Below are 17,056 nucleotides of genomic sequence, written 5' to 3' on the forward strand. Positions count from 1 at the left end.
GACTCTTTCTCCAGTTAAAATTTTTTCAAGGATTTCTCCCTTTGACCTTGTGTAGCCTTCTATGTTGAAATGACATACATTCAGTCTTTTCATTTTAAAATTTCTTGTTTGCTCTTTTTGTCTTCATAGGGGCTGAGAGGCATAAGTGCATCTGTTCATCATAGTTGTGTAAACTTTTCACTGCTGTGCCATATTACAACGTTGCCCAGGGTACGCTATCTAAGAGGCTGCCTACTCTTTGCATCCCCTCATGCATTGGGAGAGATGAGGAAATTTTTCAGCCACTCATGCTGCCATTTATTGTATGTCTTCAATATCTCCATTAGTCGTGTTGGGTATGAGTACCACACACTTGACCAGTATTCTAGGATGAGTTGCTCAAGCATTTTGTAAGCAGTCTCCTTCATAGGCTGCTTCAGTTTTTGCAGTATGCCACTAATTTTACTTATGACTGAGCTTAAGTGAACATTCAGTTTCATATTCCCACAAATTGTTACACCCAAGGATTTGTATGATTTGACTGATTCCAATTGTGTTTCATTGATATTGTGGCCATAATATACTATGTTTCTGTATTTTGTGAAGTGCACAGTTTTACAATTCTGAAAATTTAAAGGAAGTTGCCAGTATTTGTGCATCCTTGAAATCTCTTCAATGTTTGACTGAGTATTTGCACAATTTTCTTGACAGTTCTTCACTATAGACAATTGCATGTTCTGCAAAATGCCTGAGGCTACTATTAATATTGTCTGCCAGATTACTGATGTATGATATGAACAGCAAGACTCCCAATACACTTGAGTACACCTGACACACACACACACACACACACACACACACACACACACACACACACACACACACACACACACACAGAGAGAGAGAGAGAGAGAGAGAGAGAGAGAGAGAGAGAGAGAGAGAGAGTGTCTGTAGTATATTATGTAGTATGTTAGGGTTAAAATGGAAGCTAATTCTGCCATAAATTCTATATGGAATTTCATAGGGACATAGGTTTTGAATTATTCTTTGAGATATGACAAGACTTCATCTGTAAGTAACTTATTGAATGTGTGAACCCGTCTACTTGTTCTAGTTATCCTCTTTTATTATTGTTTCAATTACCTCACAGTTATTGATGCTGGTTTCGCTGAATTTGATTAAGTGCAGTGTTGTCGTGGTAGTGGTGGTGGTGGCGGTGGTGGTGGTCTTCAGTCCGAAGACTGGTTTGATGCAGTTCTTCTTGCTATTCTATCCTGTACAAGTCTTTTCACCTCCAAATAAATACTCCAACTTACATCATCCTGAATCTGCTTTCTGTGTTCATCTCTTGGTCTCCATCTACAGTTTTTACCCCCCCCCCCCCCCCACACACACACACTTCTCCCCAGTACTAAATTGGTGATCCCTTAATTTCTTAGAATATGTCCTTTCAAATAATTCATTCTTTCAGTCTGATTGTTACACAAATTTCAGTTGTCCCCATTTCTGTTAAGTACTTCCAGGGCACTGCTTGCCCCCATAGCGCCTGTGTCCAAACCAGATTTGCCCCCCCCCCCCATACCAAGCTTTTTCTTTTCACACTCATATTAAAGACTTGGCTTCGGCATTTTCATGATACGGAATTTCTTTAATAATAATTTTAAAAAAAGGAAATCCATTTACATACTAATTCATTAGCTAGCCTGTTTGCTGACTTGAGTGAAAGTTTCTTCGACACCTACATATATATACTCATACAAATTGAACTTTTCTTGCTTTCATAATTGCAAAATCTTCTATTGCCTGTTTAGTACCTAAACTAAGATCTCATGTTCTATTGAAATAATAGCCAAATTTGTAAGCCTCTGTTGATGCATTGCTGATCTTAGATGATTTTTTATAATTTTTAATTTAAAAAATGATCTTTCACTGGATGCAACTGTGACTGGCAGAGTTAGAAATATTCTTAGCTCTATCACTGTGTTGGGAAACGTTGACATTAAATCATATTTGAAAAGATATTGAAGAATGTTATGTGGACCACAAGACTGGTTTTCTAGGAAATGAGACCTTAAAATCAGTATCATCAATGCTGGGTTCATTTCTGGAATCTGTTTCATTTCTGGAATGGTCTGTAAGTATCATATGCAAATATTTACAACAATTCATCATGTGCATTTTCAACTTCTCACAGCGTAATGAATAATCCATTTAATTTCAGGCATGCAGCCGCACAAATAAAATTACTACATTTTATTTTCACGGCTGCATGCCCGAAATTTAATGGATTAACAATTCATCAGTTCTTCCTTTGGGTAACTAAATAATGTACTACTGAAAAAACCAAAAATGTCGTCTAAACTTCTGAGCTCTTTGGGTCTGTTTGTTAAGGAAATTAATGTCTGGTCTAGAATTCAGAAAAAAAACTCTATTCTGAAATTCATTTTGGGGGTTCTAACAAAACTTTGTCATGATGTTCATATTGAAACTGAGTCGGTTTTCTTCTTACACAAAGTATATTTACTGGAGGGAAAGTTGCTTCAGCATTTAGTTTCTTCACACATTGGTAGCTTCCTTTAAAGCTGTTTCAAAGTTTCCATCTGCAATATTGTGTGAATTTGTCAATCAAGCCCTTTAACAAATTGATGCATATCTGAGTATTAATTGTCTGGTTTTACATCACTGTACTTAAAGAATTAATTTTGCTCAAAATATCACACCAAATTACAACAGAACAAATGAATTTATAACAAGTGAATTTGCTTTGAGACTGTTGGTGCAGTAACATGCTCATAAGTTAAGGATAACTGCAGAATGTGGTGCCACACAAGGTGGCACTACACAAAACTGGTGCTAATAGCATAGGCATGTAGGGAATACACTCCACAGTATTGGTGATAAGTTGAGAAAACCATCCCAAAACACATGTGCTACAAAATGCCACTGTTTCCTGCGCATGTACCCCGACTTCAATATGGGATATGATCACCATGCACATGTACACAGGCTGCACAACGGGTTGGCATATTCTGGATCAGGTGGTCAAGCAGCTGCTGGGGTATAGCCTCCCATTCTTGTACAAGTGCCTGTTGGAGCTCCTGAAGTGAAGTGTCGTAGGGGTTTGAAGACATGCAGGGATATGTCGACCGAGAGCATCCCAGACATGCTCAGTGGGGTTTAGGTCTGTGAACAGGCAGGCCACTCCATTTCTCTGATATCTTCTGTTTCAAGGTACTCCTCCACGATGGCAGCTTGGTGGGGTTCTGCACTGTCATCCATCAGGAGGAAGGTGGGACCCACTGCACCCTGAAAAGGCAGACATACTGGTGCAAAATGACGTCCCGATACACGTGACCTGTTACAGTTCCTCTGTCAAAGACATGCAGGGGTGTACGTGCACCAATCATAAACCCTCCCCACACCATCAAACCATGACCTCCATACAGGTCCCTTTGAAGGACATTAAGGGGCTGGTATCTGGTTCCTGGTTCACACCAAATGAAAACCCGGTGAGAATCACTGTTCAGACTATATCTGGACTAGTCCGTGAACATTTCTTGACACCAGACTTTATGGGCTCTCCTGTGACCAGGGGTCAGTGGAATGCAGGTCTCCAGGTGAATAAACCATGTCTGTTCAGTTGTCTGTAGGCTGTGTGTCTGGAAACAAGTATTCCAGTGGCTGCGGTAAGGTCCCGAGCAAGGCTACCTGCAGTACTCCGCAGCCGTCTGCGGGCACTGACTGTAGGATATCAGTCTTCTTGTGGTGTTGTCCACTGTGGAAGTCTCAGACTGTAATGCCTGGACACGTTTCCTGTCTGCTGGATCGTTGCCACAATCATGAGATCACACTTTGTGGTACATGGAGTGCCCATGCTACGATCTGCTGTGTTTGACTAGATTCCAGTCACCCTAGTATTCTACCCCTCATAACGTCATCAATATGCGTTCATTGAGCCATTTCCAACTCAGTCACCATTAGTACATCTGAAAACATCTGCACACTTACTCAATGCATCATACTCTGACATGCACCCACACACTTCTGCATGTATGAACTGCTGCCAGCGCCACCGAGCGACAACTGCAGGTCAAGTGCACTGCATGATCATACCCTGAGGTGATTTAAACCTGCAAACTGCCCACCTGAGTGTTGTTTCACCATGTATCAGCATTACCCTTAAATTATGAGCATGAGTGTAGAAGAGGCTTTTGATATCTCCAACAGAGCATCAAATATGTTTTCTGTGTAGAACCGTAAGAGCTTGGTTGCTTCAATTCTGCTAGACCATCTCATAGCACTTAAAGCTTTTAGCTTTATCTCTGGTAAATGTTTGCAAATGATTGACCACCTAATTCTCGATGCTGAAAAGATGACATAAATTTATTGAATAAGGTCTGTGTGGTTTAGATAAAAATGCCTAAATATTATTGTTATTTGTTCTGTATTGCTTGCATCTGATGTGCAATCTAATATGATGGAAACATATTTAAAATCTCTTACTTTCCTCAAAATATGTTTTTATCATTGTGCCTACTAAATCAATAATTTCATTTTGAATGTGATCTAAATAGTGGGTCATACTCATCTGACTTGGATCAGATTTTGATTAAATTCTGCGAATATGTTCCCACATAACTGAATCAAAAGATGCCAGCACCTCTACTGCTTTTAAAAAATTTCCATTATCATGTTCACATATCTTTTTGGAAGAACCGCAAAAAGTCGGACATTGTCACCAAGAACTTGATAACAGTAATAGTCCTTTCTAGTATATCACACCAGTGCTTTTTTTCCCTTCTCTATTAGTCTCAGTTGCATCTGATCTACAGTGTTCTTTGTCTGTGACATAGTATTTAATTGTACCAATGACTTCAAATTTTCATTGTGGGAAACACTTGTTTTAGTAAACTTTCTTCCCTCGTCGTTAATTGGATAGGTGTGATTATGTACTTAAACAGGATCATGTTTAATTAAAAAATTAATGAGATTAATATTAAGAGGCTACAGCCCTGGGTTTTTGCTAAGTGTCAAACTCTCACAAACTACTGCTATACTGCTTGAAGATTCTGCAGCAGCAACATCACATGTGTCATAGTTTCATTGAGACCACCAGAGGGAGTAGGAGCACAACGTGACTTTTCTTCACTTGCTTCTGTAGTTTCAGACCCAGACTCGAGCACCTGGCAGAGGCAAGAGTGGTCCCTGTGGTCCCTGAAACAGTTTTTGGGTGAAACTAATGAAATTGATTGTTGGTTCTTGGTTGAACAAATTTACAAACAAATGAAATGCTCACTCTTCTGTTATATAATATTTTATTTTGTGTTACTGTAGGCATTTTAGAGTGTATAAATACATTTCCTTCCACTTCCGACACACTTGTTGTTTTTCCGGTGTGTCATTGACTGTTGAATTCAGAACGTGGTCGATAACACTATGCAGTGTCTCGTAATTTTTACGAAGAGTTTATTAATTTAGGTTACAATTGGCAGCAAAGCCATTAAGGTGGAGTGAATTAATCTATCTAAATATGGAACCAATCTTATATATGTTAATGTAATACGGAACGTACTTACTGTACTGTTTTAACATTAGTAAATAAAATAGCCAATTAGTTGGAAAAATGAGGATTTGCTTTTGGCTGACGTTACCTCCATATACGGTTGGGTTTAACAATGAGAATATTGGTGATATACTGGAGATGATAAGCAACCAGGGTAAAAGTGCAACAAAATGTTTCTCTGTTGTTAATTGTTTGTTACAGAAGTCACCTCTCCTTTGAATGTGCTACTGCATTATGAGGTTATAGTCAGTCACGGCTGGTGATCATGTGCTACTGTGCTACAGCACACTGTAAATATTGTACAAAAATTTTGGCATTTATCTTCTAATGAAAGCCATAAATTGCAGTAAAATTGTCATTTCTCCTCGGTTGGTGGCCGGAAATCGCACTAAATGTGTCAATTCTTTTCCAACTCATGTTGGTATGTAAATAAAACAGTGAATAATTCGTTTTGGATATTCAAAAAATGGCTCTGAGCACTATGGGACTTAACATCTGAGGTCATCAGTCCCCTAGAGTTAGAACTACTTAAACCGAACTAAGGACATCACACACATCCATGCCCGAGGCAGGATTTGAACCTGCGACTGTAGCAGCAGTGCAGTTCTGGACTGAGGTGCCTAGAACCACTTGGCCACAATGGCCAGCTTTGGATATTTATTCTGATACTAATGGCATAGGTCAATGACATAAAAAACTAGTTTGTGTCAGACAATGTAATATGAGAAAGTAGCAAGTCATGTATCAATGACACAACGAATGAAATTTACAAAACATATGTAGCTGTACAGGACAGAGGCATTGAATTGATCCTACAGGGCGCCAAAATTCATCAAGAAAACTGAGCTTATGTACAAACCTTTTTTATGATAGATTAGAAATCAGAAAGTTAGAAATCATGATTACATTACTGACAGAATTTAATAAAGCCAGTTTACCGCAAGAATCAAGCATATATTGGCACAAAATTACATCATCCTTCCTTAAAAGGAGATAAAGATGCCTCCATTTTTTGAGAATTAACTGTGCTACTATTGCTTAAAAGTCCTTCATTCGTACAGTTATTTACTGGTTATAATTGACATTTTCCAAGTGGCGTTACTAATAAAAATATTACCACTCCAAAAACGCAATCAGAAAGGAAATTAGAGTAAATTAACCTAACTGATTGTTGCACAAATGTTATAAACTTCAGCGAAAATTTAATTTTTAATGTCAAAGGTGAATTGCGGCCACTTTGGGAGAACATTATGTTCGATTGAGGGTTTAAAGTTCTGTATAGACAACGCTGTCAGCAATTTACATGCTAAAACAGTGATATAAAACACAGAATATTTAGTATTAGAAATAGAAAACTGTACTCATGATATGGATGCACCACAATTCAAAACCTTTTATTCTCTTCTTATCTGTTCTTTGTGTCTAAACTGTTTATCATTTATGTTTTACTTCCATAAATGGAAGTCAATACCTTCAGAAAAGACTTCGTAAAACTTTAATCTGGATTCAGTGTTAACAAATTTGTTTTCTTCACAAGCACTTTTCAAGCAACTGATTATGGCTGAAATAAAATGTAGAGCGAGACTTATCCCCGGCTATAGTAAGCAGGTTCTGATGGATGTAGGTTGCAGTAGCTATGTGAGGATGAAGAGACTTGTACAGGACAAACTAGTGTCTAGATTTGGATCAGACCATTGTTTCAGCTGAAGACAGTGATAGTTTTTCTTCATCGGGTAATTTGAAGCTTACTATAGGTATGCCTGTGTGTAAATATGGAATCAGAGGATCACTAGATAGTTTGTGAGGTAATAACAAAAACCAAACTAAAAATTCCAGGAACAATTACCTTATATTCTAGGCCCAATATGGGTTTCACAATAACCTCCTCATAAAGTTGTGCTAGATATTGCACTGCCTGTGTTATGGGGCTCTGAACAAAAACAACATGCATTTACCACAGTGGTTGATTCAACCTTTGATACAGAGTCGCATAACAATATTGCAAATATTGTTGAAGTAAAACGAAATAGTAATATGTGAAGAAAATAAGAAATCAAGCTCTCTAAATGTCATAACTGGAGTCGGCTATCTCAAGAATTCATTCTGTTTATTATTATTATTATTATTATTATTATTATTTGTTTGTGCTTATTATTTTTGGTTATTAATGGTCAAAATGATCCACTTAACTTCTTTACATGTCAAAGTAGTCATGAGTGTTACATGCTGATACCACATTTATCACCTACCATAGTACATAAACTCCATAATTCACTCAAAGAATGTATGATGGAAAAGGCATAATTGACATCAGGTAAATTGGTTAACTTCAAAAGTAATAAAACTGAGATTATGTGCATCAGTTGAAGATTGTTTTGGCAGACTCTATAACAGTATTCGGTCTCCATTTTGACACCAAACAAAAGAGAACACCTTTGAACCTGAGAATGGTGCAAATATCGAAAACCTCTTTGTAAAATAATAAATATTGTAGAATATTACAGATGTCATGAATTTTTCATTCATAATGTACAGAATATTCTACCAAGAACCAATGGAACAATCCATTAATGAAACTGAATATTCTCATGGGTAGGATGTGCAACAAATTACCTATCTCAAACAATGGACAATCCAGGACAGAATTATGACAATATTATGAAAAGGATAGACTGAATGTCTGTGTTATTACGAATAATGCCAGCTACTCTGCTGTATAAAGTGTTTGTATTTTATATCATTCATAATGAGCCCATTTCGGTATATTGCCAGGCACTCTGTAAATAACAAAAATTATTAATATATCTGTTGTGTGTGTGTGTGTGTGTGTGTGTGTGTGTGTGTGTGTGTTTTGTCCCATTCTGATGAAGGCCGTTTGAATCAAAGCATGAACGCTTACTTGTTTGACAGTCTGTTTGTTGTGTCTATCTGTGACTCAGCATGTCCACTATATGTTGAGTAGTAAATTATTACATATGGTTTACTTCATCAGCAAACTAAAAATCTGGAAAACATTTACTTTTTGTTGGGCATCTTTGGGAAACAACTACACCAATATGGTCCTCCAATGTTAGATGTTAGTAGTGAAAGATGAAGATAGAAGAATGACACACACACACACACACACACACACACACACAGTAAAAAAGAAAATGCTGAAATAATGGAAACAGCATTTAATAAGCTTCTGAACTATGAAGAATCCAAAAAACGTTTACAAATCAATGTAAATACCCCAATAAAAACAAAACCCAATGAATTAGGTCTATCAACTTTCCTAGAAGTAGAAAAAGCACTTCAAGATGAAAAAATTATAAGGCAAACAATGGAAACTACAGGTAGTGATGTCAACAATGTAGGAAAAGACAGATTGCTAATTACAATGAAGAAGACATGTGAAGTTGCAGCGATTAGAACACAGAAAACATGCAAGCGCGCGCGCGCACACACACTCACTCACACACACACACACACACACACACACACACACACACACACACACACACACACACACACACACAGGCAAGCACACCTCACACACTCATGGCTGCCAGGTCCAGCATCTCAGACCATAATTATAAAGCATGGTCAATGGTCAGCTTTTATTGAAATGTGGAAATATTCAAGTAACACAGTCAAGACCTTACACAATGACCTAACAAAAATTTTGATAACTGAATAATACCCCAAGCATTGTGCCAGGGCTCTCATCTGTCCACTTTGCATAGTTAGTTAGTTAGTTAGTTAGTTAGTTAGTTAGTTTCATGTGCTATGGATCACATGAGCAGCTAAATGGCAATCCATTTCATTCCACACACAAATCAACAGATCCCTGTTTATTGAATTGATAGCTTCAGTCCGATTTCTTAGCTCTTCAAGGGTAACTGCCATAGATGAGACAAAGACTCTGTCTTTGATGTACCCCAACAGAAAAAAAAATCACAAGGTGTGAGCTCTGGTGGCCTGGGAGGCCAAAAGCAATGAACAAGATCTCATTGTCACCTCTTCCAATCAAACATTGTGGGGTGGTATTGTTAACATAACACTACACCTCAGGGTGAAAGTTAGGTGGGGCACCTTCATGCATAAAAATGAAATCATTTGAATCTTCATGAAACTGAGGAAACAGCCAGTTGTCAGAAGGTCCACAGTTTCCTCAAAAAAAAAAAAAAAAAAAAAAAGGAAGGTCCATAAACATTGTCAACAGAAACAGCACAAAAGTCATTCAGTTTTGGTGAGTCTCTTTCATGTACGACAATGATGCCAGGATTTTGTGATCTCCAAATTCTTGTGTTATGGAAGTTTACATTACCTGATAGATGAAATGTCAATTTGTCCAAAAAGATTAGTTTATCGGAAAAAGTGTCCACCGCCATATCCTGGTGAACTGAAATGAAAAATTCTGCTCTTGTGGTCTCTTGCAATGCTTCACATGCAGGCATTGTTCCAGAACACGCCACACCATTGTTTGAGGAAATTGAAGCTCCTGGTTTGTCAATCTTGTAGACTTATGAGGGCTCCATCTGAACACATCTCAGATACACTTTCATACATTTTCATCAGATGTGCATCCTTTTGTGTATCCAACCAACTTCTTAGAATTTTGTACACTAGTCGTAAATTTGCTTGTGCAGAAGCACCTTCTTGCTGAATGATCGACAGAATGCACATTGTACTTCAACAACTGAGTAACTTCATATAAATTCCATCACACAGAATGATTTTTCTTATGGTATAGTTGCCATGTTGCTAAAAAGCCTCCATCCTTTTGTGTATCCAACCAACTTCTTAGAATTTTGTACACTAGTCGTAAATTTGCTTGTGCAGAAGCACCTTCTTGCTGAATGATCGACAGAATGCACATTGTACTTCAACAACTGATTTGCTTGTGCAGAAGCACCTTCTTGCTGAATGATCGACAGAATGCACATTGTACTTCAACAACTGAGTAACTTCATATAAATTCCATCACACAGAATGATTTTTCTTATGGTATAGTTGCCATGTTGCTAAAAAGCCTCCATCCTTTTGTGTATCCAACCAACTTCTTAGAATTTTGTACACTAGTCGTAAATTTGCTTGTGCAGAAGCACCTTCTTGCTGAATGATCGACAGAATGCACATTGTACTTCAACAACTGAGTAACTTCATATAAATTCCATCACACAGAATGATTTTTCTTATGGTATAGTTGCCATGTTGCTAAAAAGAAACAGTGCAGTGCAGTTGTGTCAAAACTTTGAACGTTCCTCCATCCAGTGACATGTGCAATGTGTTTCTACCTTTTATAGTTTGTCTGCAATAAACAACTGAAATATGTTCTTTCTTCATGAATCACACAGTAGATAATCTTACATCTTAGAGACCTCTTCTAATATTTTGAAATTCTTACACTAAGTTATCAGTACTGTTACTCCTCAGGTATAGTCTGTCATAGTAAAAATCAGTTTTAATGTAAATATGATTCTACCACCAAAATGCTAGACAAATATAGTTTTTGTGGAGGCTATTCCTCCTTGTCTAAGATCCAGAGTGGGGTTCTATATTCTGGAGCAAAAGTCATCCACAATAATCTGTTGAGAAAATTATGAAGACCTGGAGATACAAAAGAAAAATGAAAACTTTTTCATGTTTGCTCATGAGTATTTAAATTTAAGGGCTGAAAATTCTTTTCAGATGTATGTATTAAGCTAGCAGTTGGAGATAAATAGTATCCATTTTAGGAAGCTAAGGAAGTAAAGGATGTTACATTTTTTTCTTTCCCTTCAAATTAATGTTTTCCTGTTAATTGCATTATGCAGAATTAAGCCTGTGTAACCACAAATGGTTTCTACATCTACATCTACATACGTACTCCGCAATCCACCATATAGTGCGTGGCGGAGGGTATCTCGTACCACAACTAGAATCTTCTCTCCCTATTCCACTCCCAAACAGAACGAGGGAAAAATGACTGCCTATATGCCTCTGTATGAGCCCTAATCTCTCTTATCTTATATTTGTGGTCTTTCTGTGAAATATAAGTTGGCGGTAGTAAAATTTTACTGCATTCAGCCTCAAATGCAGGTTCTTTACATTTCCTCAGTAGCGATTCACGAAAAGAACGCCTCCTTTCCTCCAGAGACTCCCACCCAAGTTCCTGAAGCATTTCTGTAACACTCACGTGATGATCAAACCTACCAGTAACAAATCTAGCAGCCCGCCTCTGAATTGCCTCTATGTCCTCCCTCAATCTGACCTGATAGGGATCCCAAATGCTCAAGCAGTACTCAAGAATAGGTCGTTTTAGTGTTTTGTAAGCAGTCTCCTTTACAGATGAACCACATCTTCCCAAAATTCTACCAATGAACCGAAGAAGACTATCCGCCTTTGTAACAGTTCTGTGATATTTTTTAACTGCATTTATAATACTTGCATTATGTTGTTAATGTATGTCTTAATTTTTTCCATAGAATATGTAGAATGCATTACAAATTTAAACAGAGATCAAAAATCATATAAATATTGACACAAATCAATCACATAAATGATATGCATTTACTGACATATTCGCTAAGAAAATTCTGAAAATATCTCATTGAGTATGTCAATAAAGGAAGTTGTCAACAGATATTTCCTAACTGTCTTGCCATTATTCTTCCTGTAATGATGTGCAGTTAATATTATTATTAAGTGCCTAAAACAAACACATCAATGTTGCAGGTCACCCTTCTGTGAAAGTGTTTATTGGCCATGGAGGTCTTCTGGGAACTATAGAGGCAGTTTATTTTGGTGTTCCCATATTAGGTACTCCAATCTATGGTGATCAGAAAGTTAACATGCATAGTTTGACTGATGCTGGTATGGCCATAAAACTCGACTATGCTGACATCACAAAAGAGTCTTTACTGCACTCTCTCAGAGAGCTGATTTATAATTCAAGGTAAGATGTGATACATTGTAGTCTATATTTTTAGGAATTTAGAATTGAAGTAAAAGTACAAGCAATCTGTAAAAATAAGTGAGAGGTACTAAAGGCATAAGGTGCAGTAAGTTGGTAAACACTGAGAACAAATACAGTAAACCAAAAAATCCCCCAGGGGATTCCAGTCTTTGGAGTACATGGACAGCAATTGTGGGGCTCAGAGCTGAGTCTGGCATTGCTTCCACTTAGTTGTGCCAGACTGCTTCTGTCTTCAGTCATAGTGGCTCCCTTGGTAAACCCATTTTCTTCAACCCCAGTGGTATTAAGTTTTGAGGCCAAAGTGTGCCTTTGTTTCTAGCCCCATTCACAGTTTCATAGCGTCATTTTTCATCTCTCATCCCCACCTTTTTGCACAACACTCAGAGCTGTAATTCAAGGTTTCAGCCTCATCTCAAGGACATCCCTTAGAGAGTTGACCATGGAAAATCTTTTAGAAGATTATGACTGATCAGTGTGTTTAAAAATCCAGCAGTGCCCCCTCCCCCCCCCCCCCCAGCAGAACCCCCCTGCCCCAGCAGAAACCCTCCCCCCTCCCCCCCCCCTGCTTCCCAACCCCCAACCACACACACAGGGGAATATCAGGAAAATGAGACAATACAATTTGGAAACTGATTCCTAATAAATCACAAAATCATTGTCTCTATTATAGAATTTAAATCTCAACTGCCCAGGCTTGCAACATTAACTCTGGAATCTGGAAATTAGACATACACAATTATCACTGTACAAGCTCTCATCAGTAAGAAAAATAACACTCTAAAGGATAGAGGAGAAACACTCAAATTCTGGGATCTACAGGGTCAAACCTTAATCAACATTTCTCCATCAAACATTAAAATTCTCCCTGGTGACTTCAATGTGCAAATAGGACAAGAAAGAACAGACCAAGATGTCATTGGAAAATGGCTAGTTCATAAGCAAACTGACAAAAATGGTCAAAGATTGATTGAAATCCACAGGGACCTCTAAATTTATCTAAAAATCAATAAGCTTTAAAAGGAAACCTCGTAAATTAAAAACCTGGAAACATCCTAAATTCAGAAAGGGTGAATGACAGCTCAACCAGTTTTGCCTGGATAAATTTCACTGTTGTGAAATTCACGATATTAAAGCCCTAAGGGCAATAGACAGAGGACCTGATCACTACCTCATAAAGATCAATACAAAATTAACACCTGTAGTGGAAAAAGCTCAAAACAACATGTGGAAATCTGATCAAACCAAATGAATAAAGTTATGGAGTACAACAGGAAACCTGGGGAGTGTCTACCAACACCAAATCACTGATGGTAGAAGAATCAGCTCCAATAAATCCCAGGAAGAAATATGATTGTTGGAATGAAGAATGTGTTCAGGTGGTACAAAAATGACACCAAGCTTGAACAGGCCATAGAGCACAAAAGTTAGAAGAATCAGATTTAGATCTAATATAACAAAGGAATTCACACATAAAATCATCAGACAAACAAAATGTAAACATCTTAAAAACACCCTACAAATTATGGACAAAAATTTCAAGAAAAAGCAGTTGTGAGATTATTACAAAACTTTTGGCAAATATCTTAAAAAAATGTGAACCCCCAACACTAATGATGAGAAATAAATCAGGAAAGTTAGCGCACAGAACCAAGAAGATGCAGAGATCCTCACAGAGATGTACAACAAACTTTTAAATTTTGATGTTTCACTGGAAACTTCTAAAGTAAATATGGACACACAAATTTAACCACTCCTTATCTAATAGATCCTACAACCATTGATGAGCAGAACTCACAATCAGAGAACTAAAAAATTATAATGCAGGACTAATCGGTGCATAAAACTGGAAAAACACAGAAAAATCTGCAGTCATAAACGTCCACCTACATCTAGTCCAAATGTGGATCATTTAGTCAAAATGTGGATCAGAAAAAAAGTTCCAGAACACTGGATCACAAAAATAACTCACTCATAATTTTAAAAAAGGAGATAAAGCCCAACCACATAATTAAAGGGAAGTAACCCTTCTGGACTGCACATACAAAATGTTTCCCATATAATTTACAAGAAAATAAAAAATGCTCTGAAATCAGATCTTGGAGAATACAAGGAGGATTTTGCCCATATGAAAGCTGCCCAGACCATATTCTCAGTCTGAAACCAATAACTGAAAATTACAAGTACCGGAATAAACAGTTCTTAATTTTGTTCATAGATTTCAGAAAGTATATGATATTATCCATATATCCAAACTTTTAAAAATTCTCAGATCATATGATCTTCATCCCAGATTAATAGAAATCAACAAACTAAGTTAAATGAAAACAAACTCTAAGGTAAAGCACAGGAAAAAATTTTTGGAAGCTTTCACTATAAAAACCGGACTATGTCAAGGTAATGGATTATCCCAAGTGCTTTCCAGTATAGCCCTTGATTAAATCATCAAGATTTGACAAAAAGGAAACCCATCCAAAATCAAAACTAGCAAATTCCTCAATAAGAATAAACTGCCTGGAGTTTGTGGATGATGTACCTCTCTTAGCTCTTGACGTGGAGGAAGTTTGTGCTCAGGTCACCAGTCTCCAAAAAATTGCCTTAAAAATAGGGTTACAAATAGTCTTGGAGAAAAAAGAAATTGCCCATGGATCCACTGTTTATAAGAAAAGTTTTCACAATCAGTCAAAAAATTACCGTAGTTCTGTAGTTTAGATATCTTGGAGATAACATCACACACACTTAAGTGAGAAAGGAACATGAATAAATAGAACTAACAAAATAAACAAAGTTTAATTTATAATCTGGTCAACATATAATAAGAAATGCCTATCAATAAACACTAAGTTCTAAGACTATAAAACGATAACTCTCCCAGAAGCCACTTGTGCTTGTGAAATGCTGTTCCAGGTAAAATTTGAAAGGAGAACTGATCAGCTCCTAAAACTTGAAAGAAGACTCACCAGAACTTGCATAAATAAAAAGAAATAAAGTCGAATGTGTCTGGAGAATTCTCTCCAATGAAAATGTCTGTCAAGAGATTGACCTCATCGTCAGAATAATGGAGGAGGAGAATCCCATATTTCTGACACATCTTGCAAATACAAGGAAACAGGATTTCACAACAACTTGTGATGAGAACTCTTAGAAAGAAGACAGTTATAAGAAACCTTAGATAGAAGGCATTGGTGAGAAATCTTAGAAAGAAGACAGGAGGACAATGGATCTGAAAAATTCAGGAAGATTTTGGAGCAGTTGGAACACACACACAACAAACATAAAATTAATACTCTTCTTAGAAACCACAAATTTTAGTGTAAATGACACACAGAAGAGCTGTAGATATTATAGCTGAATTTAAAAATTATGATCAGATGGAATGATACAATATTGGGGGGTTTGGGAAAAGCAAACAGTACAACCATCAAAGAAAAATCAAACGTGGAAAGATTTAAGTGATACTAAGTGGCCAGTAACATTAATAACAGTAAAAAAAAATGACATTAGATAGTAGATGAGAATGAGGGAAGTGCTAACTTTACAATCATGAAGCTGCACTCAGCTGGGATGAGTTGTGATTTTCGCTGGGGGGGGATAGTAGTGACATGGAAGAGGCAAGCGGTCGTGGGGATTTGAGAGGGAGAAGAAGAACAGGAACAGCAGGTGAGAAGTCTAACTGGAATCCTTGTTTCCAGAACATGCAGTTAATGCACTATATTTTAACACTGCCTCTGACACCCTATGGCATTTAGCTGTTACACCTAGCACCAGATTTTCTGGTCATAACTGTCCCACCAATACATTCTGTGTGACCATAAGCCTACTAGTCTTTGCATCACATCTTATAGTATTGCTCAAATGTAAGGGATCTATATGAAATAGAGAATATTGAAAGTATTCAAGGGAGGGCAACACATGTGATTACAGGTTTGTTTGACTCATGAAAGAGCAGCACAGAAAAGTTAAAAAACCTGAATTAACAGAGACTTGATGACAGACAATAACTATATGTCTAAAGACTGGTTTCAAAGTTTCAAAAATAAATATTTATAAAAGAACCTAGAAATATTTACTACATCTACATCTGTACTCCACAACTCACGGTGAAGTGCCTGGCGAGGGATATGTCCCATTGTGCCAGTTTTTAGGGTTTTTCTGCCATTCCATTTGCATATGGAGCATGGGATAAATGAGTGCTTAATTTCCTTCAAGTGTGTGTAAAGTAATCCAGTCTTGTCCTCACGGTCCTTATGAGGAGCAACACATAGGGAGCAGCAGAATACGTCTAGAGCCATCATTTGAAGCCAGTTGTTGAAATTTCATAAGTAAACTTTCTAGTGAGAGCTGATGCCTGTCTCAAAGAGTCTGCCAATTTGGTTTCTTCAGCACCTTTGTGACTCTCCCATGGGTCAGACAAACTTGTGACTGATATGTGATATGAGGCTTTCCCAGCGAATGTGCTGTATCCAAGGTTCTCACGTGTCCAGCCCGATCCGATCGTCGAAGTTCCATGATATTTCGGCGAATAACCATTCTGCCATCATCAGGTGGTGCTGACGATGGCGGTATGGTTATTC

The 17,056-nt window shown here is 37.4% G+C and overlaps 1 protein-coding gene across 3 annotated transcripts in view; it reads left to right on the plus strand.

The window, feature by feature from the left end:
• The window catches only part of LOC126260192 (UDP-glycosyltransferase UGT5-like), a 369,168-nt gene that overhangs the window by 331,993 nt on the left and 20,119 nt on the right, over positions 1 to 17,056 (plus strand). For all 3 annotated transcript variants that reach the window (XM_049957468.1, XM_049957470.1, XM_049957469.1), the window contains one exon: positions 12,245 to 12,464. In XM_049957468.1, coding sequence (XP_049813425.1) covers positions 12,245 to 12,464 — 220 coding nt within the window. The remainder of the gene's footprint in view (positions 1 to 12,244; positions 12,465 to 17,056) is intronic.

This window comes from Schistocerca nitens, chromosome 5, assembly GCF_023898315.1.
Source record: "Schistocerca nitens isolate TAMUIC-IGC-003100 chromosome 5, iqSchNite1.1, whole genome shotgun sequence".
NCBI lineage: Eukaryota > Metazoa > Arthropoda > Insecta > Orthoptera > Acrididae > Schistocerca > Schistocerca nitens.